We start from the raw sequence: 26,292 nt of genomic DNA, 5'->3' as shown, positions 1-26,292 counted from the left end.
TCCCATGTTATAAATGGTCAGTACAGTGGATACAGTACAGAAAGAACAGATTGAAGTCAATTTATCCTGGGGAAAAGAAAATAACAAAGCTTATACAAGGAGAACAGCAAATGAAATTACTTCTATCAAAAAACCACACACGGATTATTATACATACGTGGGCACACACACGCACACACACACACAAGCAAGAATGTGCATTTTGCATGACAGATTCTTGGAAATAGACATTCTTAGCAAATATGGATGACAGATCAATTGTAATTTATTTTCTTTTAACACTGTATCATCATAAAGAAAACTGGTATAAATGAAAAAAATCTATTTCAAATATCTACATCTAAAATTTTAGGCAGTGAAAAAGCACTTCGTTGACAAGGAGTGTGGAATGATATATGTTAATTGTCAGAAACTGCTGAACGCCTTGGTTAGTTGCCACAAACAAATTCACATATCAGAACGAACAATACTGCTAAATATTCCTTTTTTGTCTTTGTTAAAACATACTGGGGAAAAGAAAAAACTGGAAATTCATACATCCTTCAAAATTTTGAAATTTAAGTAATATTTAGAACCATAGATGAAGAAACACTGTGGCATTGGTGTAATATACACAATGCACTTGGTTTTTTTTATCTGTAATGTACATCAAATACTTTACAACAATGCATTAACAAAAGGCAAGAAACATCTTGCTGTACAGAGGAACCCCAAATGCAACTTGAAGCCTAGATTCACAATGAATGAGGATAGTAAACAAAGTGTGAGAAGCTGTCCCCCATAAAGTGTGTAAACTATTCTGTTTCTTGTGCTTAACATAACCTTCTTGTCCCACCATTCACTGCTGTTTCCTCCCTCCTTCCTTCCATCACATTCAATAAACAGCACGTTGTTTGTTTTTTAAGACTCTATAGGGCCAACAGTAAAAGTTGTCCCACACAGTAATATTCAGGCTTTTTTTTTTCATTCTATTGACTTCCAAGTTAACTTTCAATTCATTTAGCCTTCTAAAATATCTCTTAATCAAGGTTTCCATACTGGTTATCAGGGCCTTCCTATGGAACAGGCTTTAACAAACTAAATTTGCAGGAAAAAAAAATGTCTTGTGGTGTATGCATGCACATGCACAGTTCCTGGAGCTGTTCCTTCTCGCTGGGTCTCAAACCCAGGAATCTGGTGAGGCTGGGTAGTGGCTTGTTTCATAGTTCAGTTCACTGTAGGGACGAGCTGCTGAATAGAAGTCGACGTAGTTGCCAGTGGACTTCAGTCCCAGGTGCATGTTGTATTCGCTGGCAGGTGGACGGTGATGGACTTGATCCTCAAAGAAGGACTCGTCATAGTTTCTTGTGGAATTCTGAAACGGCTGGTAGGTCTCGTAATCTTTTCTACTGGGCTCCTGTGGGACTGGCTGTGCTGAAACCTATAGAGGAAAGACCAATCCGGTCCTATTAATCTGTTTTCTCTGTCACTGGACCTCTTTTGGTGAATATTTCATTCTCCTGCTGTTCATCTACCTACTGGAAAGGAGACCTGGGCTGTCTATGACACCCAAGGACTCAGCAACACAGCCTCCTCCCTCCTCCTTCAGGCCTCCCTCAATTTTGCCAATAGCTTCTTGCTTTCACGTGCTAGTGCTGACAATAATTATCTCTCAGAGAGAAGCAGATTAGAGGCTATAAAATACAAGACCCTTATTTACATCTCTTACCCATTTTAGGGAAATACTCAATGCTGCATGATTCCCAGAACTTTGCAAACACAGCAAAGATGTAAAAAGCCTAATGGATCATCTAATCCAACTTCCTACCAGTGTGAAGGGACTGAGTCAATACTTTTCTGTTCACTATATGCACAGAAAAGCAGTTACATTCTAGGACAGGGAGGCCTATTCCAGCGCATTTGTCAAAGTGACTTTACCTTCATCATAAAACCTTTGAATAAATACACAGATAAGCACACAATAAGAACAGGAAATGTAGTCAACATATTCAACCCTTTGGAATAGTAAAAGGGTTTTTTATTCCGATTCAGTCAAAAAAAATCAATCTCTCTCTCTCTCTCTCTCTCTCTCTCTCTCTCTCTAGTTCAAGCTGAAACCATTCCTAGGGAGAGATAGGGCCCTAAGCAATGTGCCCATATCTCCATTGGACTCAGGAACAATATTTTTACACAGGTAAAACAAGGCAAAAATAAAGAGACAGAGTCACCATGGAAGGCAAAATAATTCACAAAAGAGCAGCGTAGAGCCTGAGTAAAAGAGAGGCATGTACAATCTCATCTATTTTACCTAGTGATGGAGAGTGGAAAGAGGTGAAGACAGAAGTATGATTATATGTATCTGAGCCTTAGGATTTTTTTTTCCTCTCAGCATTATTGGCTGAATCTATCTCCTTCTTCCCTATTGTCTGTTCCCCTGCAACACTGCCCAGGTACCTAACTCCTAGTTCCTACTGCATGAGTCCCCGGACCCCTGACCCAGTGAGTTATGCCCATAGATCGTTTGTTTATAAACATAATAATTATGAGGAGTTGGGGGGGGAGATTAGTTGAATTATTAAACATTTTTCAATAAGTAGTTTTAATTGTTTTAAAGCATGTACAAATGATAACGTACTTGGCTAACCAAAGGTTGAAGTGTAATAATCCTTCACTGACTGAGTTGCTTTACTAACAGGGAAATAGTATGGTAGGAAGGGGGAAGAGGAAACAGTAGATTTGGAGACCTAAGACCTCTGTTCAAATCCGGCTTTTACACCTTATGACTGGTGTGATCCTAGGCTTAGTCACAGCCCTTCTTTGCACCTCCTTTTCTTCCTCTATAAAATGAAGGGGCTGAATTGGGTGATCTCTCAGCTTCCTTCAAACGGTAAAATCCAATGAACTCTCCAAGTGGGATATAAGGCTTTCTAATTAACTGATCAATTGTAAACGTGCTCACTTTAAAAGTGCTCGAAAGTGCTCCCCTCTAGATACACTCTGTTTAAACTGTTTGGGGCCCCATTCTTCATGGAAAACACACAAGTCAGCTTTGGCCTGGACCCTGTACAATGTACAGTTTCAAAGGAGTCTCCAATTCTATATCCATATCCCCTAGCTTCTGGGACTTCAAGTGCCAACAGGAACATTTTTATCTTGTAAATTTCCCTTTTGCATGCCAACCAAGTCTACGTTCTTGGAGTCATGTAGACAGGTTGAGCTGAACACACTGGATTTCCTTATAATATTTATTTGATCTTCCTTAAGGATCTCCTGCAATGCCTCATTGGTATAGGAAGGATGCTGGGTCCAAGATGGGAAGATTTCAACTTCAGATCAATAGTACTCCCTGTTTGTTGCCTAAAGTAGAAGCGTGACTAAGTTTAGGGAGCCTCATCATCAGATTTGATATGAAGTAATCCCAATCTAAATCTAGACTGGACTTTAGAGGGTGCTCTTCTTTCATTGACAGATGAGGAAATTAAGGCCTTTTGGGCAAAGCTACTTATGAAGATCCGTTACTAAGATGTAGGAGGGAGGTTACAATCTGCTCTGGGGGAGGGCATCTCTACTCTGGCTACATGGATGCTAAAAGCCCTAAACTTCTAGGATCTTCATTGGTTCTCACGATAAAGATATAGATTAAGGATCTGAGCCATGTTTGAGGCCAGTAGACCTCTCTACTTCTGCCTAACTTAAAGACAATGAAAATTCCTACTGTTTCAAGTGGTTATGACTATGGCACTCCCTAGAAACCACCGTCAGGGGAAAATGATACATATAGCCAAAGCCTGAGTTCAAACCACAGGTTTAGAGTTATCCAATGCCTAGCAAAGCGTCATACTTTTTATATATTTCAATGGGTTATAAGTGAATAATTTTGTGGGGGGAATTTGAGGGATGATAAAAAGGAATTTTTAAATACCTGCTACTAACATGGTATGTTATTAGCATGGATTTAGCTAAGAATTCATGCCTTCCTTGCTTCTCTTTGTGTGTGTGCGTTCTGTGATCATAACCACTATGTTAGGCTTGTACATATTCTGGACTAGTGGGCCTTCTAGAGGCAATGTGGTGTTGTGGAGTATTACTGGGCTTACACTCAGAAGACCTTGGATTCAAATCCTGCATCATATACTTAACTGGCTGTTTGGCCCTGGGCGTATCATGTAACCCCAATGTGTCTGTCAGTGCCCTATTAGTTGATTACCAGGATGATATAAGAGTCTAAGGTATTCCTATCAGATAAGTGGTTGTTTTTGTTCAGTCATGTCTGATTTTTTGTGACTCCATTCAGGGTTTTCTTGGCAAACATACTAGAGTGCTTTGCTATTGCCTTCTCCAGATCATTCTACAGATGAGGAAACTGAGGGAAACAGGCTTAAGTGACTTGCCCAGGGGCACAAAGCCAGTATCTGAGGCTAGATCTGAACTCAGGTCTTTCTCACTCTAGGCCAGGAGCTCTATCCACAGCCCCACCAAATGACTGGTACTTATCCTCAAAAATGTATGTTCAGAGACAAACTATGGCGTGGAAGTTTCCTTTTGCAGATGAATTGTTTGCATGGTAAAGTCCTATTTTGCAAGCTTTAAGATACTGTCACGGATGGTTGTGCTTAGCTCCCATGATAGCAGTGTCAAACTATATTAACTCCATTTGGCAAAGTAATTTAAAATGTTCTTAAATGTGAGAAACAGTATAGTAGAGGGGCTATGGAGTCAGAGTGTCTGGGTTCAGATCTTGCCTTTGATCCTAACTCCCTGTGTGACACTTAGCCTTACTGGGAATAATTTTTCTTTTCTGTAAAAATTAGTGGGTAGGACCAGATGGCCTTTAAGGTTTTTTCCAGCTCTAGCTCTGTGATCTTAGGAAACTGAACTAGCATATTCCATTACATTTTTATTTTTGCCTAGGGTAAAAATAATGAATAATGATAATATTCTCCTTTTATAATATATTAAGATCTAACAAGTGCTCTCCTCATAACAAAGCTCATATTATGGCACACACTCCATTTTTGTGTCATATCAATCATCAGTCAACTAGGACCACTATTTGGCAACTTCTCTGTGCCAGGAATTGTGTAAGTTGCTGGGGATGCAAAGACAAAAGTGCAGTTCTCTACCACACCTGTGGATGTATTGGATCACCAGAGATATACCAGAGGGTTAACGCCAATACTGAGACTTCAGGAGCAGCCCAATAAGCAATTTATGGTAATGAGATTATGTCTGTTTCTGCCACCTAAAGGCTAATCTTATCACAATCAAAGGTGTGATCTTTGCTCTCTTGCCTTGATGGGCCCTTATCTGCAAAATTTCAGTACCTATGCTTGGAAAGGAAACATCAAAATCCACTTTGTATTTAAAGGCAAGTTTTACTTGGCTTTTGAAGACTCAAGGCAATTTTGGGGTCACGTTGGAAATATGGAGTAGTTTTTGTTGACTTCGGTGGGGTCTAGTCTAGTTTTGACGGGCCCATTGCCTTATTGTTATTGTGCTCCTTTTGGCTTTAAATTTTGAGCAGCAGGCAGAAGTTGGGTTCAATGATTATTCTAAATCAGTAAAGTGACCAGTTGCAGTTACTGGGGACTAGGGTTAGGAATGTCACATGAGGGTGGTCTCTACATTAGTGTGAATATGTAGTTGTCAAGAGGATACATATTCCCTCCCATATCATTAATACGGCAGAGGTGTCAAACTCTCAGCAACAAAACTCCTGAGTTTTAATTAATGTACATGTGTGGCTAAGTCAATAGACAGCCCACAGGGATCCATTGATATTTGAGTTTGACACCACTGGGTAGTGTATATATTGTGTGGGCTAGGGCAAATCACTTAACCTTTCTGAGCCTTGGTTTCCTCATTTGTAAAATGAGGAGGTTGGACTAGAGAGCCTCTGGGGTCCCTTTTGCCTTTAAATATCCCCTCCTGTCTACCTGACTATTGGTGGCAATCCTGGGCCGTATTAGCTGTTGAGGAGAATGGAATATATTACTTCTTTTGACCCTTCTATCAAATAGTGCTGCAAATGGAGTCTTTGCACAAGACATGGCTATCTTCTTATGTCTGAAGAATTTTTCCTTTCATTTTCAAAGGGAATTTCCCTGCTGGGCACCCAGAAAATATTCTTCTAAAAGGAATCCTGTTTTCAAAAGGACCACAAAATTCCTTGGTCTTTTATGCTTTGGGATGATAATGGCAATTGATCAAACAGTTTTCATTTTTATCTTTTCAGTACAACTTCATTGATGTATGGCAGGAATTGAAGGGATCAATCAGAAAAAGCCATTACTGAGAATGACTACAAAAATGTCAGTCATTTGGTAATTACCACTGAAAGCGGGAAAATGCTTAAAGTAGCTAATTATTTCTAAAAAACCAAGAATCATTATTATCGGTTTTCAAGTTAATCTTGTATTGAATTTGAATTCACTTGGAATGATGCCACAATTTTTGCAGGCTACATGATTGAGTACGTTCTGTGCATTCTATTGCATAAGAACATTGTCAGCATGATTTGCTGAACTAGAGGTTATAGGCATAGACTTAGTAAAGTCAGACTGGTTTTTAAGAGTATTAGCTGTATGATGTATTCTCTTTTGTTAGCACCCTTTCATTTGTTTATGCCTCTGTGATATTTGTGGCAACTGGACATACTTATTTAAGCCATTAAACACAGTTACCCAGCACCGTCATCATTCAGTGATTGCCTGATGTTGAAGTAGATGATGGTCCTTGCAGGCATGAGGCCAAGGCTGAAGCTCTTTGCTCTTATGTTAACTCTTTCACTTGGATGGACAGGTAGAGAAGTTTCTCTCCTGGAGTCTGGATGAAGTTCAGGTCTATTTTAAACTAATTAATTTGTACCCATAATATCACAGAAACACAGAACTGGGAGGGCCTTAGCAAAATTGAGTACAGTTCTGAGAAAGAACACCCTCTACAGTGTACCTAAGTGGCTAGCCAGTCTTTGTAGGAAGATTTCCAGTGACTGGGGGAGTCAACGGCCTCCTGAGGACTCCTGTACACCAAGCCCCTTCATCCAAATGCTATGACGTGTCTGGGGGGAGTCACAAAATGTTCTCTCTTGCCTTCCCTCGCCCCTCCTTCCAGGTTTTTACATATTATGGAGTTCGTTTGTTTATGTTTTGCAAATTTCACATGATTCTAACTAGAAGAATAGTCTGAAAATGGTATGTACCATACCTGGTTATGTTTGATATCTTCAGCAGGTGCACCATAAGAATTTCTGTATAAAGTTGAAATTCCAGTGTTTTGAGCTGCAGGTAAAAATCAAAGGACAAAAGTGTTAGCTTGGAAGCCAACTACAACTACATATTTACACTAATGTAAAGCCAAGAGGCCTAGGACAGCAACAGTGATAAACAGGAAAGGTAATGATCTGGCCCAGCTTTTATCCACATTGCAGAAATATGGTGAAAAAGTAAAAAAAAATTATCCTATGAAAATTTCAAAGCACATCAGCTTCTTATGATTATGGTCATGTCATAGATGGGGTCAAGGGAACATAACACACAGATGGTGAATTTGCAAATATTATTGCCTTTTTTCCTTGAGAAAACAGACTGACAGAAAAAATGTCATTCCCTGAAGTGGGAGTCTGGTCTATTTAGTATTTTAGTTATCTGCTGAGGAATTAAATTTGTAATTTTGAGATGCAGAAGATTTTAATCACCTTTTAGATGGTTCACTTCTTAATAGATAGAACTTATCAGCAGTATGTATGCATTGCCCAGTCTTCCTCTTTGTAACTGGGAAGGTCTGAATAAAGACTCATTCTAGGTATGGAGATTCCTTCCCTCCTCCACTTCTGTCTCATTCCTGGACATATATATCCCTGATTTTAACAGAGACCTGTTTCCCCAACTGCCAAAAGCTTCCTTGACACTGGACAGAGGCACTTCATCCATTTCAGGACTGGGTTCCTACTGTGTGCAAAAGAAATGACTCCAATCTAGCTATCCATTCACGGTGTTCAAAAGCAATTCGGAGCTTTGACCAAAGGGCTATAAAATTGTTCATACTCTTTGATTTATCAATACCACCACTAGGTGTGTGTCCTAAAGACATTAAAAAGGGGGAGAAGAACCTATTTGTACAAAAATATTTGTAGCAGCTCTTTTTGTGGTGGCAAAGAATTGGAAATTGAGGGGATACCCATCAATTAGGGAGTGGCTGAACGAATTGTGGTATATGATTGTAATGGAATACTATTATGCCATAAAAAATGACAAGCAGGATGATTTCAGAAAAACCTGAGACTTACACAAACTGATACAAAGTGAAATGAGCAGAACCAGAAGAACATTGTTCACAGTAACAGCAATATTGTGTGATGATCGACTGTGAAAAACTTATTCTTAGCAATACAATGATCCAAGACTGTTAAAGGACTCATGATAAAAAAAAGCCATCCCCTTCAGAAAAAGAACTGATGAAATCTGAATTCAGATTGAAGCATACTATTTTTCACTTTCTTTACTGTTTTTCTGGCCACCCCCACCCGGCTCTTTGTCTTTATAATGTAACTAATACGTAACTACGTTTTGCATGCTTCCACATGTGTAAGATTGCTTAGTGTCTCGGGAAAGGGAGAGGCAGGGGAAGGAAGGAGAAAATCTGGAAATAAAAAAATGAATGTTAAAAATTGTCTTTACATGTAATTGGGGAAAAGTAAAATATTTAAAAAATGAAGTGCTATGAAACATTTTTTGAAAGTAGTTGGCCTAAGAGGACAGAGGAAGTTACCACTGGGGTGGACAAGTTGGGAAATGGGAAGGGCAATTTAATGGAGAAGATACTGGACGTGTGATTTCATTGGCTTGGAGAATCCCCAGAAAAGGAAACTCACTTCTGCTAATGCAGGTCACCATCTCCTCTGCAATTTATAGTCTCAGAGACCTGCACAGAAAGGGTAAGTGACTTTCCTAGGGTCACAGAGCCCGTGTGTGCCCAAGATGGGGCTTGAGCCCATGTCCTCCTGGCTTTCAGTCCAGTTCTCTGTTCCTTACAGCACATTGTGACTATGATGTTACATAGAGGCGGCGATGAAATGAGATGTTCCCAAGTGAGGGACTGGTATTGCACGTTAAGGTTTAACTGTTCAGGTTTAACTCTGACTCCAAAAAAACATCACTCTAACCTTAGCTGGTAATGTTTTGAAAACCTTGAGGAAAACAGACAGGAACTATGGTGTGCTGGTGAAAAGTGGGCCTGCTGAGGAAAGGATGAGTTTTTTCTTTGTTCCTCAGAATAGCATGTATTTTTCAGAAGGGATTTTGTCCTCCTGTATGCTTGGCTTCCCTCCTTGTCATGTGCCAGTGGTCCCTCTGAGCCAAAGATGTTTCTAGTCGATGCTTATTCCTCCCACGATTTTGACCTGCTCCACCTATTTCAAGTTGACAGTGTAGCTGAAATTGAACTTGTGACAGTTGCAAACACAGAAAGCTGATTTCTGCAGCAACTGTGTGTCCTTGCAGGCGTCAGCTCAGATGAGGGCTAACAGAAGAATTCCCTTTCTCTCTTCCTCTCTTTCTAAAAGCAGGATACACAATTCTCTATTTCAAGCATAATCAACCTACTTAAGATCGAAGCAACTTTAAAATCTACAAACGACACATTTATAAATAGGAAGACACTGTTTGCTGAAAAGCATCTCAGAAACTCAAATGAGAGAGCTTAATCCCTTGGGTAAATTTAAAGTCAGGCAGTGTAGCTCCTAGTATCACACAGTCCTGTTCTGAAGAATGCTTCTGAACACGTAATGTTTCTAGGGAATTGTGACAGCAAGAAATAGCTGTAAAAGTCCGTTATGCTTGAATGAACAGCTGACTTTTGCTTCCCAAGAGCTAAGTACTGACAGAACACCAAGAAGAGAAGAAAGTTTAAGAGACTTAGTTTATTAGGGAGCCCAGGAAGGGAAACTAATTCACTCCCTCCCACTCATATAAGTCTAGATTGGGCTAGAAACTAAAGGGTTGATATGTGGAAGAGATTATATTGAATGATACTTTCTTTGGAAACTTTCACATGATTTCTGAGGATTAAAAATTCATGTGTTCTTGATCTAAAGGTGAAATGCCCTTTGACCCTTAAGAAAGGAAGGATGTGATGGAGATCACATTTTTTAAGGTGATTTTAATGCATTTAACTACAAACATTCTGTGGACTTCTTGAATAAGAATATGCACTGCTTTTGATATAATGGCCTTAAGGAATCTAGTTAGTAAATAGGATCAGTCTTTGGCAGAGTGCAGAACTATGGAGCTGAGCTCAACATCTACCCTATCCTTCGCATGCCTCTGACACCTGGCTTTGCTGGTGACATCCTTCCTCTACTCTATTTAAAAATAGTATCATCAGGCCAACATCCCCTCCCCCCTGTTACCTGTAAAACAATTTTTAACATTCCTTTTTTTTAAATTGAGTTCCAAATTCTTTGCATCCTTCCCTCCCTCCCTTCCACTCTCCTTGAGCTGGTAGGCAATCTGATTTACTTCCTCTACACTTGAGGGTAGGTTGATTGGCAGAGATCACAATGCTTTCTTTGTCTAGCTAGAAACTATTAGTCTGATTTCAATCCCTTAGTAAATAAGACCAAAGTATTGAGAATCTCTGAAGACAAACCGATCAAATACATGCTGCATACAGTACACAGGCTTCCCTGTTTTCTGCCCATTCCTAGGATCATACAAAGTCATACTGAGAGCAGCTCCACTTTGAGCTTTGTTTAGTGAATGGGAAAAGCACAGGGAATAGGGCACACATCACATCTATTTCAAGCTACAAACATATGAACAGATTTTTAAAAATGTATTCCATAAGAACAGTAAAGGGAAATGTACTCAAATGCTTTCACAGTAAAATTGTTTATTCTTGTAATTAAAGCCTCAATTTATAGTCCTGGACAAACCATATTATAGCTACACAGAGGAATAATAGTTGCAAAAATTACTATGTCGTCTTAATACGATGCCTTTCTTACCTTTAGGCTAATCAGTACAAATTGGGATCTTTGCTTAAATGACCCCTGCCCTTGGGATAAAGCATTCAGACCCATGATTTTTTAAAGTACATACTCCACATGACAGGTACAGAAATTTTAAAAATAAAATATTAAATTGTTTCACCCAGCCTACTTCTCTTGCTCTGTAGGAGACATTACATTTAGTCACAGTGATGTAGTAGATAGAAGGCTGGACTTGGAACCAGGAAGACCTGTATTCAAATCCTGCCTCAGTTACTTACTAGTTTTGTGACTTTGTGCCAGTCATTTAACCCCTTTGTACTTCTGTTAACTCCTCTGTACATCTGTTAAATGAGAGGGCTACATTTGATGACCTCTTAGGTCATTCCCCTTCTACATATATAATTCTATGAACAGAAATATCTTAATATCTTAAATTTAGCATTTTTATGGTACTTTTGTCCCAAGTGACCTCATCAATCCACAGACATTTATTAAGCTCCTACTATGTTTCAAGCATTGTACTGGATGCTAGGGGGTACAAAAACAAACACAAAACCATCTCCCCCCAAGGGATTCGCATTGTATCGGGCAGTTGGCATTTTACATCTTTGTTCCAGGAAAGAATTTGTTTTTACTAACCTAACAAATAATCTTGGGTGTCGTTCTGTCCCTGTAGTTTCCAGGGGATATTTCTAAGAGTGGACCACTAAGGACTTGAACTCTAGGAAGGACAGAAACTAAAGAAGTTGTTGTATTTTTTTATTGTTTTTTTTCTCAGAATCACAGAATCTCAGAGTTTTCTCATCAGAGGCATTCACCAACTGTGTTCTCTTTTTTTAGAAGGTGAAAGGATTTAAAGAATACTCTTTATATTTCTTCTTGTCTGAGATGATGAAGGGATTTTGACAAGATAGAAGAAAAAGATGGAGAAAAATGGGGGAGTGAAGGTTCATGATTGGGGTCAAGTGGTTGGTAAGTAGAAGGGAAAGGAAAACAAGCTCTAAATAAGTGAAGCTTTATATCAAGGCTGAGGTAGAGCTGGACCTTCTGAAAGGAATCAGTAGTCTTTAGTCCATGGAGCAAAGAAAAGCTACTCACAAAAGCAAAGGAATTTGGCAAAATTGTCATTGGTCTGAGGAGGAAGAGATAGGTAATGGTGGTTGGCGACTTCCTCATGAGGGATATCTAAGTGTGACCTAATGATTAGCATGCTGGACTTGGGGTTAAGAAAGCTCTGAGTTGGGTTCAAATCCTACCTCTGACACTTACCAGTTGTGTGAACATGGCCATGACATTTAACCTCTTTGAGCCTCAGCATTCTCATCTATAAAATTGGGCTAGTACAGCTATGATACTTATGCCACAGGATTGTTTGGAAGCACAAGTAAGATAATGTATGTGTTTTTCAAATATTTTACAATTATTGGTTATTATTATGAAAGATGGCCGTGTGTAAAGCTTATGTGGATAATCTAGTGCACGTATTTGAGACAGCATGGAGACTCATGAAGCTTACCAGCCACTACTAACTTCTGTTGCTACATATGGCAATGAATGGTATTGAGAAGAAGCCAGAGAAATATCATGAGTGACCTTGAAGTCTTCTACCTCTTCATTTCTGGACCTGCCTCACTGACCTAATCATTTCCTACAGAAGTATAGTTAATATAAGTCCACAGTGTTTGTTTAAGATACATGTACTAATAGGCAGTTTAACGGGCAGTCCTGTGAATTGCTTATTATATTTGGGACAAAAGGTATTCTTCATCCACTTGGACCTTCCTGAGTGAATAGTCAGACCAAACTCTTTTGAGTCATTAGTAATAGAGCTAGGGACTAGCCCTATGATTTCATTTGGTGGAGGAAACTCCCTTGCCAAAGCAAGTTATCACCTTTCCCACAACTTATAATCTTAGAGAGTTTCCTAGAATGTTGTTATTATTCAGTCATTTCAGTTGTGTCTGAATCTCCATGATCCCATTTGGGGTTCTCTTGGCAGAGATACTGGAATGGTTTGCTATTTCCTCCTCCAGATCACTTTACAGATGAAAAAAAAATTGAGGTAAGGAGGGTTAAGTGACTTGCCCAGGGTAACATGATTGCTATGTATCTGAGATCAGATTTGAACTCACATCTCCCTGACTCCAGGCCTGGCATTCTATCCACGGTGCCATCTAGCTGTCCCTGTTGCTTACAATACTGAGAGGTTAAGAAACGCACCCAGGGAGATATATATATACCAGCATGTATTTAGCACAGTGGCCAGCAAATAGTAAATGCTTAATAAGTGTTTTATAATTCATTCATCATTGATTCATGTGTTAGAGTCAAGACTTGAATCCAAGTCTTTGTTGTATTCAAAACAGTACACTTTGTCACAGCTGCCTTTGCAACATCATAGAACTCATTGAGGAGACTGCACCGTTTTAGAGCTTGATGCAATATCATCTGCAAATAGGAACATCTGGGGTTCCTCACCATCCGTAGGGGAATACCTTTTGTATCTGTTCTCTTTGGCCACCCACTGGAACAGAGGTAAACCCATTTGGTGATCATATGGCTCCATGTTTGATGTTTCAATTGAGATTAACAATCAGAAAGTAATAAAACACTTATCTATCATATCTTTCAAGGAATCTGGTGTGATTCTGATATATGCATTGAAGATTTTTTCTTGGAGAGTTTCTATGCAAGACTTGGCTTTAGTGAATACTTATTTTTTTTATGGTCTACAATTCAAGGATCAGAGTAAGTTCTGCACCAGTCAGTCACTAGTGTGACTAAAGATGTGGTTGGCTATAGAATATAATTTGTGAAGGATTGCCTATCCATCAGGCTCTCATAAGTGTGTAGATTTTTTATCACAAAAAATTTACAGAAATTAAAAGAGTAGGCATATGGGACATAGATATTGGTTTCTTGGTCACTTGTTTGGTAATAAAGAATGGTTGAGATTTTTTCCCCTCTGGCCTTTCATATTTGCCCTTCTTGTTGCTGCCTAAAAAGGGTTTCTTAATATCTTCATAGCTATGTCACCTTCAGCACAGGTTTGGTCTAGCTGCCCTTGCCATGTTTGTTGTGTTATTTCTTCTTCATTTTTCCCCCTACGTGATGTTTGTCTTATATGCAAGTTCTTATATGCCCTTGGGGTGATTTGCCTTATTTGGGTCTCTCATCAAGCTTTTTTAAAACTTGTTTTCCTTCCATCGCATCTTAATTTTATCATATGGAACTCTTTATAATCTTCCCCCATGCTTTTCTCCATTTTCCAATCTATCTTCTGCACAGCTGCTGAATTAACATTCTTAAAGCACAGGTTTGATTGTGACATTCTCGTGACTCTATTATCACTATGATGAAAGAGGAACTTTTGTTTGGTATCCAAGGTCTTTTACAATCTGGTTCAAGTCTGTCTTCTTGGACAAATACCACATTATTGTTCTGAATTCATTCTATGTTTTACTGAAATTGGCTTACATGTGATTCCCTACATATCACATTTCATCACCTGGGCTCCAAACTTTTTCATAGACTGTCCTCCATATCTAGAATGCTCTCCCACCAATATTCTACTTTTTAGAATGCCCAGACATGTGCCACCATCACATTACTTGATCTCCCCAGTTGTTAATGGTCTTTGCCAAATTATTTTGCATGGGTCTTCTATTTACTTATATGGACATATTGTATCTGCCAGTAGAATGTAAGCTCATTGAAGGCAGGGGATATTTTTTTTTGCTTGTGTCTCCAGGGCTTTGTACAAGGTAGGTATTTAATAACTGCTTGTTAAATTGAACAAGCCTCCATAAGATTATACGAACTGATTTATATGCTCTTGGCTGCCTACATCTCTCTGCTCAGCAAGAAAATCAGGTGTGTGTTGGTTGTGGTTTCAGGCTCTTTTGTTCTTCTTGTAAAAATTGATGTTTTTATTATTTAGTTGTTTCAGTCATGTCTGACTCTCTGTGACCCCATTTGGGGTTTTCTTGGAGTGGTTTGCCATTTCTTTCTCCAGCTCATTTTACAGATGAGAAAACTGAGGCAAAGAGGGTTAAGTGACTTGCCCAGCTAGTAAGTCACAGATTTGAACTTGGGAAGATGAAACTTCCTGACTCCTGGACCAGCATTGCACCACCAAGCTCCATCATTTCAACTTCTTAAGAAACTGATTGTCTCTTTTGATGTTTTTTTTTCCTACGGCCATTTCCATTTTTTGGTGTTAACGACTTATTTTAAATCCATCAGTTTAGAGTTGCCTCAGTAGGATACCTAATCTCATTTTTATTCTTTATTATAATTTAGTATTGATTTTGATCTTTGCTCTAATAAGTCAGTGGTCAGGCTATTCGGAAAGCTGATTAGAAAATGATTCCCTTGTCAATAACCAGTCATTTCATGTCCACTAAGATAGAGTCAATTTAATTTTTGTGATATTTTGTGTTTGCCATTAGTGTGCTTCTCCTCTTGAAGGAAATATTCGTGATATATAGTTGGTGATGCTTCAGTATATCATGCAAGTCTTTGGCCTCTTGTTTTTTATTCCAGAAAAAAGTATGTGCATCTTGTTACTTTAAAAGAGATCAGATCTTTAGGCCGAGATGAATTACATCCCAGGGACCTGTAAAAAATTCCTTGAGAAATACTATTTGTAATCTCTGAGCAACTGTAGAGAAGAGTTTTCAGAAGACTGAAGACAGGCACATAATATATCCTTATTTTCAAAATAATAGGTAGCATTTAGGTAGCACGCTAAGCATGTCAAGTGCTTTACATATGTCATCTCATTTTATCTTCACAACATCAATATGACAGTTATAGTTGAGGGAACTTGGGCTGAAGGAGGCTAAGAGACTTGCCTAGGATCACCAAGCTAATAAGAATCTGGGCTAGGACCAAAACTCAGCTCTTGCTGACTCCAAATCCAACACTCTATCCACTATGCCACTTACCTGTCCCAGAAACTGCACTCCAGTGAGCTTGAATAATTCCTGGAAAAATTCTAAAGTGCATCATTAAGCCTTTGTGAACACTCTGGAGAGCATCGTTCATTAGAATCAAAAGAGACGACTAAGGTTAGGCTATGCCAGACTTCTATCTGGCTTTTACGAGGTTGCTAGCCTGACATATCAAGATGATATTGTACGTATAGAAAAAATTGCATACATAAAAGTTACATATATAATTAATATAGTTTTAAAGATTTATAATTTGTAAATATGTTTATATATAATTTTATAATATACATTATATATAAACCATATATACATAACATATATGTCCCATTTGTATCCCAAGGTGATAAAATAAATACTATCAAATTTTTTATGGCCAAAAAATATAAATAAAAATAGTTTATGTATATATGTTTATACATTATATACCTATATTTATATAGATATATACACATATATACACATAAAAGTTTACAATATTATCTTGATATGTCATGCTAGTAATCATGTAAAAGGATTTATATATAGTTTATATAAAATAAAGTCATACATATATTTACATATGTAAGGTAAAATTTCTTAAGAGCTCTATTTGGATGCGTTAAAAGAATTGTGGGTCAGATGTACTTATTTGGATTCCTAGCTGGTTGAACAGTACAGGAGAAAGAGCTCTGCACTGGAAGTTAGGAACCATGGGCTTGACTCCTAGGTCTGCCTCTGACTAGCTGTGTTACTTAGTCTTTCTAGGGATCCAGTTGGAGTCAGTGTGAAATACTGCTCTTTGCCAAATCTAACTTAGAAGAAGGGAAATCCTGCTTTCATTCTAGTTTATTTGAAAAAGAAGTTGGGGTTTTTGTGGAGTGCATTTTCAATGTGAATCAACTATAATGTGGCTGCCAAAAAGACCATACGATCTCAGGCTTTATTCCCAGCAGTGTTGTGTCCAGAAGGAAGATGATTTCACTGGATTTGCTGTTGAGATGGTATCTAAAGGGCAGTAGAAACATGTGTGATTTGTGTAAGTAATGGACTGTAACATTATCAACAATGATTTGCACCCAAGATTAGCTAAGAGACACAAGATTAGAACAGGAGGTGGTCTGGTAATGTAGTGAGACTTAGTGATAACAACTGGACAGTTGAGGTATTACAGTGGTACTTACATGATATTAAAAGACCAACAGGGATCACTTCCAGAATACTGTGTGAGCTTCATAGGGAAGATTTATGGGAGAATGTGAACAAAAATTACACAGGGAAGAGTGGATGGTTCATGGTCTATAATCTGTACTGTTAGAACAATTATCTACATGGATAAAATCATGGATCCACTACAATATTCAAGTGTTGTAAGAGCATATCTAGCTTTTATTTGGTTGTTCCAGTCTCTTTGTGACCCCATTTGGGGTTTTCTTGGCAAAGATACCACAGTGGTTTGCCATTTCCTTTTCTAGATGAGGAAACTAAGGCAAGCAGGGTTAAGTGACTTGCCCAGGGTCACACAGCTAGTAGGTGTCTTAGGTCAGATTTGAACTCAGGAACTGAACTGAAGAAGTCTTCCTGACTCCAGGTCCAGCACTCCATATCAATATCTGACAGGAGATTGAGGGGATCTGGAAGTTGGGTCACTTGAGGAAAGGTTGAAAGGCCTTATGTGGCTTTTACCTGGAAAATGAAAGGCTTTAGGGGGAAAATGATAGATGTCTTTAAATATTGGAAGGGCTAAATGGTAGCTATGAAAAATGATGATAATGGTGATATGAGAATGGAAATAGACTTATTCTGTATGATACTAAGGGCAAAAGTGTGAATAGACTCTCTTGTGTCTTTACTGAGTTAAAACTAGAGATATTTAACCTGGAAAAGAGAAGATTCATGACGACAGGATAGCTGCCTTAAAGCATAGAAAGGTTTTCTTATGAAAAAGTGATTAGACTTATTCCGCTTAGTCTCAGAGGCACAACTAGAAATACTGGATTTAATTTGCAAAGAAAACGATCTGGGTTTGATGTAAGGAAAAACCGTGAGTCTCAGACAATCCAAATTATCCACAAATGGAATGGATTTTCTCAGGAGATCCTGTGGGTTTTCAGTAAAGGACAAGACAACCACTTGATCACTTATGATTTAGAAGGGACTGTTTTTCAAATCTAGGTTGTATGAGATGACTTCTGACATTCCTTGCAACTCTGAAACATGGTGAAGTTAGAGGAAAGCAGATTTTAGAGCCTACTAGCTGTGTGACCCTGGGCAAGTCACTTAACCCTGTTTGCCTTACTTTCCTCATCTAGAAAAGGAAATGGCAAGCCACTGCAGTATCTTCACCCAGAAAACCTGAAATGGGGTCACAAAGAGACTGGAACAACCAAACAACAGCTATTGATATATAGATCATATACTTGAGTTTGTCAGTGGCTGTCTAAATCTATAATAAAGAATTTTCTGTCATTAGATCTATTTCCCACCTGCATCCTCCAAAAGACTAGATGGGACTTTAGACACTACTGACTCCAATCCTTTCCCTTTACAGAGGCCCAGAGAAGGTAAGTAACTTGTCCAAGGTCACACAGGTAAAGAGGGGCAGGGTTGGGGCCTTGAATCACAGTCCTTTGACTCCAAAATCCTCTGCTTTTCCCATGTACCACCTGTCTCCTTTTCTTCATTGATGTAGTTTCCCAGTTTTCAAGCACAGAGTGTATGACTGACTACCTGTTAGGATTAGGAATGCTACAGAGAGAATTTATGCATCAAGTGGAAGGTTGGATTAAATAAGAATTAACAATGGTTGATATTTATATGGTGTTTGATAGTTACAAAGCATTTTATGTGATGTTCATCCAACCAGGTGACCTCCAAAGTCTCTTTTCTCTCTAGGATTCTTATGATAGTGAAAATTAACCTTCTGTGTGATTCCTCTCTGTAATGGGAATGTACTGAGGAAGAAATAAAAGGACGGGAAGATAGAACCAGGGAATAAAATGGACCGAGTGAGACATTTTTTTTCTTTAAAGTTACTCCCATTCAGGTTTCAAACTTCCTTGTGACTACCAAGAATATGATGTTCAATTTTTACCCCTGTAGCACAATCTTACCTTTCATTTCTAATTCCAGGAAATGTTTTCCACCAAAGTCCCAAGAAGCAAAATCATCTTGCTAACCACAGATGAGTTGTCAAGCCTCTTTACAGAATGGAGTGCCAACCTACCTGCTCACTAATAAAGTTAATTGGTCCACGCAGCTCTGTATTTTCATCTCACCTGTCATGGTATCTTTCCTGGAAGTGTGTTCTCCTTTAGTTCCATGGTACGTGGCATTTGTTCCAGTGGACTCATAATCTGTTTTCCTCTCTTTGAGGCTGATCATTTCTCGAGGTGAGGCTGGGGCACTTGCTAATGGGGGAAAAACAAAAACCAGTTTTTTTTTGGTTCTCATAATTTGGCCCATACATATTTTATTAGGTTTAATATAAATGCTGCTTTTACATTAATAACATAAGAACTTGTACTTCAAAACTTAATTTTTACATATGTATATACATATATGTTTAAAAATATATACTGCCACTAAAACTTTGTTTTTGATTCCCTTCTTCTCACAGACACAGATAATCAGTTGTACATCACCCAAAATTCAGAACTATGGAGAGAGTTCTAGTGGTAATTGGTTTGATGGTATGCCCTTCAGATTTTCTGTACCTGAAGGGAATGCCTTGTCTTAGAGAGAGGTGGCCCAGGAGGCATTGTGAATATGTAGCCTGGGCTGTTTTCTGGATACTCTATGAGTAGTACAACTTTATCTTTACTTTGTGGAAAGATGGGAAAGATATTACCACTAAGGACTCTCTGGACTACTCTGGAAAAAACAAAAGTAGCTCTGCTTAAAAATGGAGGCACCTAGGGCTAGCCCTACACCACAGTAGCAGAATTAGCTTTTCTTACATTGTCATTTGAGAGGCTGAAAGGTCACTTGTGCATAGAGATCTTCATCAGTCTGCTTAAAATGTTCAAAACCAGAGTCACTCCTTGTGCAGTGGGACCTCCCCATTTAGAAACTTCACTGAAACTTTGTTTCCTGGGTGCTTGTGGTAAGGGTAATGAAGGGAGGGTAGTATAGTAGTTATCAGCAGTCATTGATACTTTATTAGTGATGAATTCAAAAGATTAGCCAATGGAGAGCCAGACTCTTTAGAAAGCTATATTTTGAGGGAAGAGAAATTTGTTATTCTACGTTCTTCACAGCCTAGAGCAAGAGACCTACGTACATGGAGGTGAGACCTTTGTATGTATTCCTTTCACAAATTTCTCTTGCCTTTTTCTACTTTTGTCTCTCCTCTCCTCCCACCCCACCCCCAACCCCATCACACCCTATCCCTTAAAAGGTATTGACCCTAGTGTTCAGCTCTTGAAACTTTGTACAGCCTCCAGGACCCAACTCAGTTGCCAAAAAACAAAACAAAACAAATGAAAAAGTAGAGTCTGAAAATTACAGGTCAGGGAGCTTGACCTTAATTCCTGAATATTTCATTACAGGAATGATGACTACAGATCTAGAAAAAAGGCAGTGAAAATGAGAAGCCAGCATGGCTTTCATATGAACTAGTCACACCAGAATACTCATCATGGGAAGGTAGATATAGTTTAATTAGATTTTTTTGTAAAGCATTTGACAAAGTCTCACACTACTTTTACGGAAAAAATGTTGACAGAAAATGTTGCAGTTAGATTTGGAGAGAGAGATTTAAGATAGATGTAAAAAAAACAGTGATCCCAAAGTGGAATGACTGTCTTGGGAGGTGGTGGGTTTCTGCCTCACTTGATGTTTTTTAGCAGAGGTTGAACAACCTCTTGTTGACTTTTTTTTGTCAGGAATGTTGTAGAGACAATTGGTGTACACAGTGGACTGGACAGCTGCCAAGGCCTTCTTCTACTCTGAGAAAAGGAGATTTTATCATTCTTTGGTGTGAGCAAGTGTTATAGTCTCTATGTAATAGGAAAGCAAATCTAAAATGGTGACCTACTAAAGGCCACAGTAAGCAGTTAAAGGACTAGGCACAGTACTATTTTGCTTCCCAATGATAAGTATTAACAAGATTTAAAACACTTTGGCCCCGATTCAAGGTCTTGTCAGATCTTAAGATTTGTAAGAGATTCCTGTGATCTTTGGGATGGTTCTTGCTCCTTGTTGTTCAGGCAAAGTACTCAGAGTGAGCCCTATTGGGGATGAGATGATATAAACTTTTCTTGCATGTGATATCTCTCAGAGAATAGATATGATTGTGGAAACCTGTTTTTTTCTTACATAGAATGAAGTTTAGCAGTGCCCTTCCAGACTTATTAGACATTACTTCCCTTCAAACACTATGGTTCAGCCAAACTGACCCTCTTGCTATTCCTCACATTCAATATTCCATTTCTAATCTCTTTCCCTTTACAGAGGCCATTCCTGATGCTTGGGATGATCTCTTTCCTCATCTCTGTCTCTTAGAACCACTCACTTGCTTCAAAGATCAGTGCCAGTGCTAGCTTTTACATGAAGCCTTTCTAGATTTACCCAGCTGACAGCGCTCCCACTTCTCCCAAAAATCTTCTATTTAATTTGTATATACTGAAATACGTGTGTATCGTTTCCTGCCCAATAGAATGTAAGTTTCTTGAGGCAGGGAATATTTATTTAATTTAGTACCTAGCTCAGTGACTGACATGTTGTAAATGCTTAAGAAATGCTTGATGATTAAGATTCTCTGTTTCAGTATAGTCCTAAATACTATTTTTCTCTGATGCTCATTCACGCTTCAACGCATCATACAAAACCATCAGCCAACTCTCATACACCTTTTGAAACTCTGCTACTTTGGACAAGTCACTTAAGTTTTCTGTACTTCAGAAGCCTTGACTATAAAGTCTCTTCCAAATTGTTAATTTCTACCAATCTAGAATTCCATGAAAAGTGGATAAGAGGGAGGGTGAAATGAATTTCTAAGCAAGGGAGAAAAGAAATGAAAGTTAGAAAGACTATGTGCTTCTAGGGTAATAATTACTGAATAGCTAGAACCATCAGGGCTGCTACTGTACAGATGTGTGGGAGGAGATAGAATCTGTCTAGTAAGACACAAAGTAATGGCAGTGTATTATAGAGAATGATAGCATCTTGATTTATGTTCCTATAAATGATGGTCCTCAATTAATTGCTATCTTCTTATTTCTATCTCCACAAAATTACCTCCTGCATTCCCATACTTCAACCATGTTAGTTCGGGCCACTTCTTGCCTAGATTTTTTCCATAGTCTCCTAGTTGGTCCCCTGCTTCCCGCTTCCCCATCCCCCAGCCCAATTCATTCTTCACACAAATGTCAAATTTATATGCCCTAAGCACTGATCGGACCATGTTGCTCACCTGTTCTAGAAACTCCACTGTCTCCCTACTACCTCTAGGACAAAACACAAGCTCTGGTTTCATAACCTTGACCAACCTATATTTCCAGGCTAATTACACATAACTGCATGTATACATCAGCCAAACTGGCCTACTCACTGTCTCCCATACATAACATTCCATCTCCACGTTTGACTTTGCCTGCAATGTCCCCCTCCAGTTGTTATTCTCCACTTACCTATAGAAATCATTTTTCAAAAATTGTGTATGAATTTTAGATTTACTTATCTGAGAACATGGTATATCACCTATAGATTATATGTACCATGAGGTCAGGGACCATCTCACCTTCGTATGTATATCCCTAAGGCTAGCACAGTTCTTGCTACATAGTTGATGTTTAATAAATGCCTGATGATTGGTTACTTAGTCAACTATATCAAGTTTAACATGCTTTTGATCTTGTCACTTCCTTGCTCAAAAATCTTCAATGGCCTGTCTACAGGATAAATATACAAACCAACAGCAGAATTGCTTTGCATTTGATTTTTGCTTGGTTTTGGTCCCTGGTTTTCCTCTTTCATCAGAATGTTTTGTTCCCTGTCATTGCTATAGAGCTCTGGGTGGCTGCAGTAGCTCCTTCTAACTTCCACTTCCCTCCTTCCCCTTTTTTTCTTTCTTTCTTCTTCCTTGACTTGTCACTCCTCCAAGATCCTTTACTTTTTATTCGAATGGGGAGAAATTTTGTAGACACTGCCACTAGTCATTAAAGTGTTATATTTGGGAGATGCTTTTTGCCCTAACCTCTAAAATATTAGAGTTTAATATTTCACAGATGTCAGTGTTTATTAAACCATTTCGCATATGTAATTATCCCTTGATTTTCAAGCTGAGTGACAAAAAGGACTCAATTCTTGAGTAACCTATGCACTGTACTCTATAAAAGACAAAACAAGTGTGGCATTCTTGGGAAGCACGCAGAAAACAAGCTGTCTGAATGATTATGATGTTAATAATACCTAGCACTTATGTAAAATTGCATTTTCCCATAAAGTACTTTTTAATCTATCCTCTCCTTTCATCTTTGCAGCATCCTTGTGAATTATTGCTGTGCTCACTGTAGTTTTTAACAAGTAGAGAGGAAAAAAAAGAACCAAACTAGGGTAACAATCTACTAATCTAAAGCTATTATTCTTCCTTAAGTCGTGGTATATTATGGGAAGAATAGAGGAATGATCATAGTTACTCTGGTATAAAGAACTGAAATTATATGAGAACCACCACACTGCAGATACAATCCTTAATGACCAACGCTGTGCCTTGCAGAGGCAGCCCCGGCTCACAGCATCACAGACTGGGAAGGAACTTCAGAGGTTATTCAGTCCAGAGGTGTCAAACATGCAGGCCCAAATGCTTCTGAGTACCATAGGACTAGAGTAAAATGTAACTGGGAAATATTTTTAAAAAATAAAAATACTTTACATTTAAAAACTAAGCCAATGTAGGGCCCATAAGGACACTTAGGTACAGATTAGTAGCCCTTGTAGCCATTTGAATTTGCTAACGCTGATCTAGTCCACATTTTATGTGCACAGGAATCTCCTCCACAGTGTTCTTCAGAAGGGATCATCTAGTCTCTGCTTGAAGACCTCCAGTCATGGGAAATTCATTACTTCCCAAAGCAACGTACTTTGCTTTTTTTGTTGTTCAGTCATTTTTAATTGTGTCTGACTCTTTATGACCCCATTTTGACTTTTCTTGGCAAAGATACTGGAGTAATTTGACATTTCTTTTTCCAGCTCATTTTATAGATGAGGAACTGAGGCAAACAGAGTTAAGTGACTTTTCCAGAGTCATACAATGAGTTAAGTGTCTGAGGCCAGATTTGAACTCAGGAAGATGAGTCTTCCTGATTCCAGGCCTAGCACTGAACCACTTAGCTGCCCTCAAAGTGATCTCTACCCCTTTAAATTTCTCAAAATCTTTTGTCCCTCTCCATTGTCATATTCTTCCTTAAATCATAGCTACTTGTGTACATGAATTTTCTCTATCCCTACCTTCACAACGACAGCTCCTTAAGAACAGGGCCTGTATACATCTTTACATTCTAGGTGTTTATTTAGAACAGTATCTCATATGTAGTAGGTGCTTTAAAATTTTTTCTGTATTGACTTCTTGTATATATATATATATATGAAAAAGTGGTGATTTTCCAGTATGAAGAAATATGCTCTCTCTTTGGGAGAGTTAAATATGTATGCCCATTCTCCATTATCATTTAGAAATGAGAGACTGAGTTTTTGAAAAAGAAATCCGGACTTGGAGATGGTTCCAAGAAACCTTTTCACCACATTCTCGTCATATGTTCATCCTTATTACATACTAGTAGAGGTCTGCCAGGAAGTTCACTGATTGACCCAAGTCAGACATATAAGTTGACAGCAGTTCCAGATTTCTCTGTCTCTAGTCTTACTGTCAGTCCAAGTGTTTAACCTCTATTACAATGAAACATGTATTCTTCCACTTGGCTGGAAGAGTATAATTTATTCCTGTCAGTTTTCTCCTATATTTTTCTGAGTTTCTTCATCATTCAGAGAAGTCTTAGGTAACTACTCACGCTGTAAATTCTTGTATAAGGTTTTATGAGAAACTCTTTCAAGGTCAGCTTGGCCATTTTTGATGCCAGGAACTTCATCTACCATTCTACCCTCTGACCCAGCTTTGGGAAACAGGAGCTCTTTGGCAGGGAAAGGAAGAAAAAGCCTGAAGAGAATTCTTTCATTCTAAATATATCTTTCTACAATAGATTCTCAGAAAAATGAGATGACATTTCCACCATCTAAATAACAATACTGCCTCCTGCATGACTGTAATATGTTCTGGGAAGCTTATTCCTGCATTCTTAAGTAAGTCATGCTAATGCATGACTTAATGTGGCTTAGAAGGAGAGTAGAAATAAGCACAGGGTCTGTAGTTGGAGAACTTGGGTCTAAATCCTACTTCTGATGCTTCCTATCAGACTTCCTTTGTATATGTCATTTTACAACTCCTGCCTTCAGTCTCCTTATCTGCAAAATGGGGCCCAGACGGCCTTCAGGTCCCTTCTAGCTTGAGATCCACTGTCCTGTGAAATAAAGTATATCTTTGAGGAAATGACTACAGTAAGCTGAAAGCTGAAGTAATAGGCTGATTAACTATATGGAAAACTGAACAGAATCACTTAAATGTCCTTAGTCAATAAAATAATGGTTTATTCATGCTTCAACTGTAGGGTTGATGTACAGTATAAATAAATGCTACTAAGATGCAGACTAGCACTAAAATTCCAGGAGTGTGTCTGGAGTTGGAAGGCTTTCCATTGCTGCCCAAAAGACTTATATTTGTTCTGAACCATTTTTATGACCGCCACTGAAGTGATACTTAAAGGACTCTGAGTCTGGAAGCTTTCCAAGGAAATAGTAGTCGCATGATAATAGAAATCTGCCCTTTTCTTTTCCATTATTGGACTCTGGTCAATCCTGATGGGTTAGCCCACATAAAATAATGTTAGTGATTTATGGCAAAGTGCTTACCTTACAATTTCCATAAAAGTGCCACGAAAAAGGATATCCATATATGTGTACATACATATATACATGCACATACATACGTAAATATACAAATCCATAGGAATGCCCTCCTCTCCCAAACATGGTGTTTTGATCAAGTAAGATGCTTTCATCTGTTAGAGATGTGTTTATCATTATACACTTATTATTGGCACCTTCTTACCTGAGCGATTGTTAGGAGACATGCGCACAGGAGAAATGGAGGGCGTTCGTGATGAAGAATACGGTCTTTGCCGATCTCTTTCTATTGTTGAAGATGAGGCTACAAAGTGATACTGTGACCATCCATCCTGGGGGAAAAATAGAGCGCTCATTGAGTTCCTGTTAAGTCAGGAGGCAGTTTCCATTAATTCCATGCTGCATTTACAAAAAAGAAAAAAATCACTTTAT

At 38.5% G+C, this 26,292-nt stretch overlaps 1 protein-coding gene across 1 annotated transcript in view; it reads right to left on the bottom strand.

Moving 5' to 3' along the window:
• Positions 1-1,103: 1,103 nt before the first annotated feature.
• Positions 1,104-26,292, bottom strand: part of CTNND2 (catenin delta 2) — a 339,842-nt gene continuing 314,653 nt past the window's right edge. The window contains exons 11-14 of the mRNA XM_036745439.1: positions 26,066-26,192; positions 19,179-19,310; positions 7,186-7,259; positions 1,104-1,420 (exon numbers count right to left, since the gene is read on the bottom strand). Of these exons, the coding sequence (XP_036601334.1) occupies positions 1,160-1,420; positions 7,186-7,259; positions 19,179-19,310; positions 26,066-26,192 (594 nt within the window). The 3' untranslated portion in view covers positions 1,104-1,159. The remainder of the gene's footprint in view (positions 1,421-7,185; positions 7,260-19,178; positions 19,311-26,065; positions 26,193-26,292) is intronic.

This window comes from Trichosurus vulpecula, chromosome 1, assembly GCF_011100635.1.
Source record: "Trichosurus vulpecula isolate mTriVul1 chromosome 1, mTriVul1.pri, whole genome shotgun sequence".
Lineage (NCBI taxonomy): Eukaryota > Metazoa > Chordata > Mammalia > Diprotodontia > Phalangeridae > Trichosurus > Trichosurus vulpecula.
The sequence above is the reverse complement of the archived record's forward strand: the minus strand, read 5'-3'. Positions and strand labels throughout refer to the sequence as shown.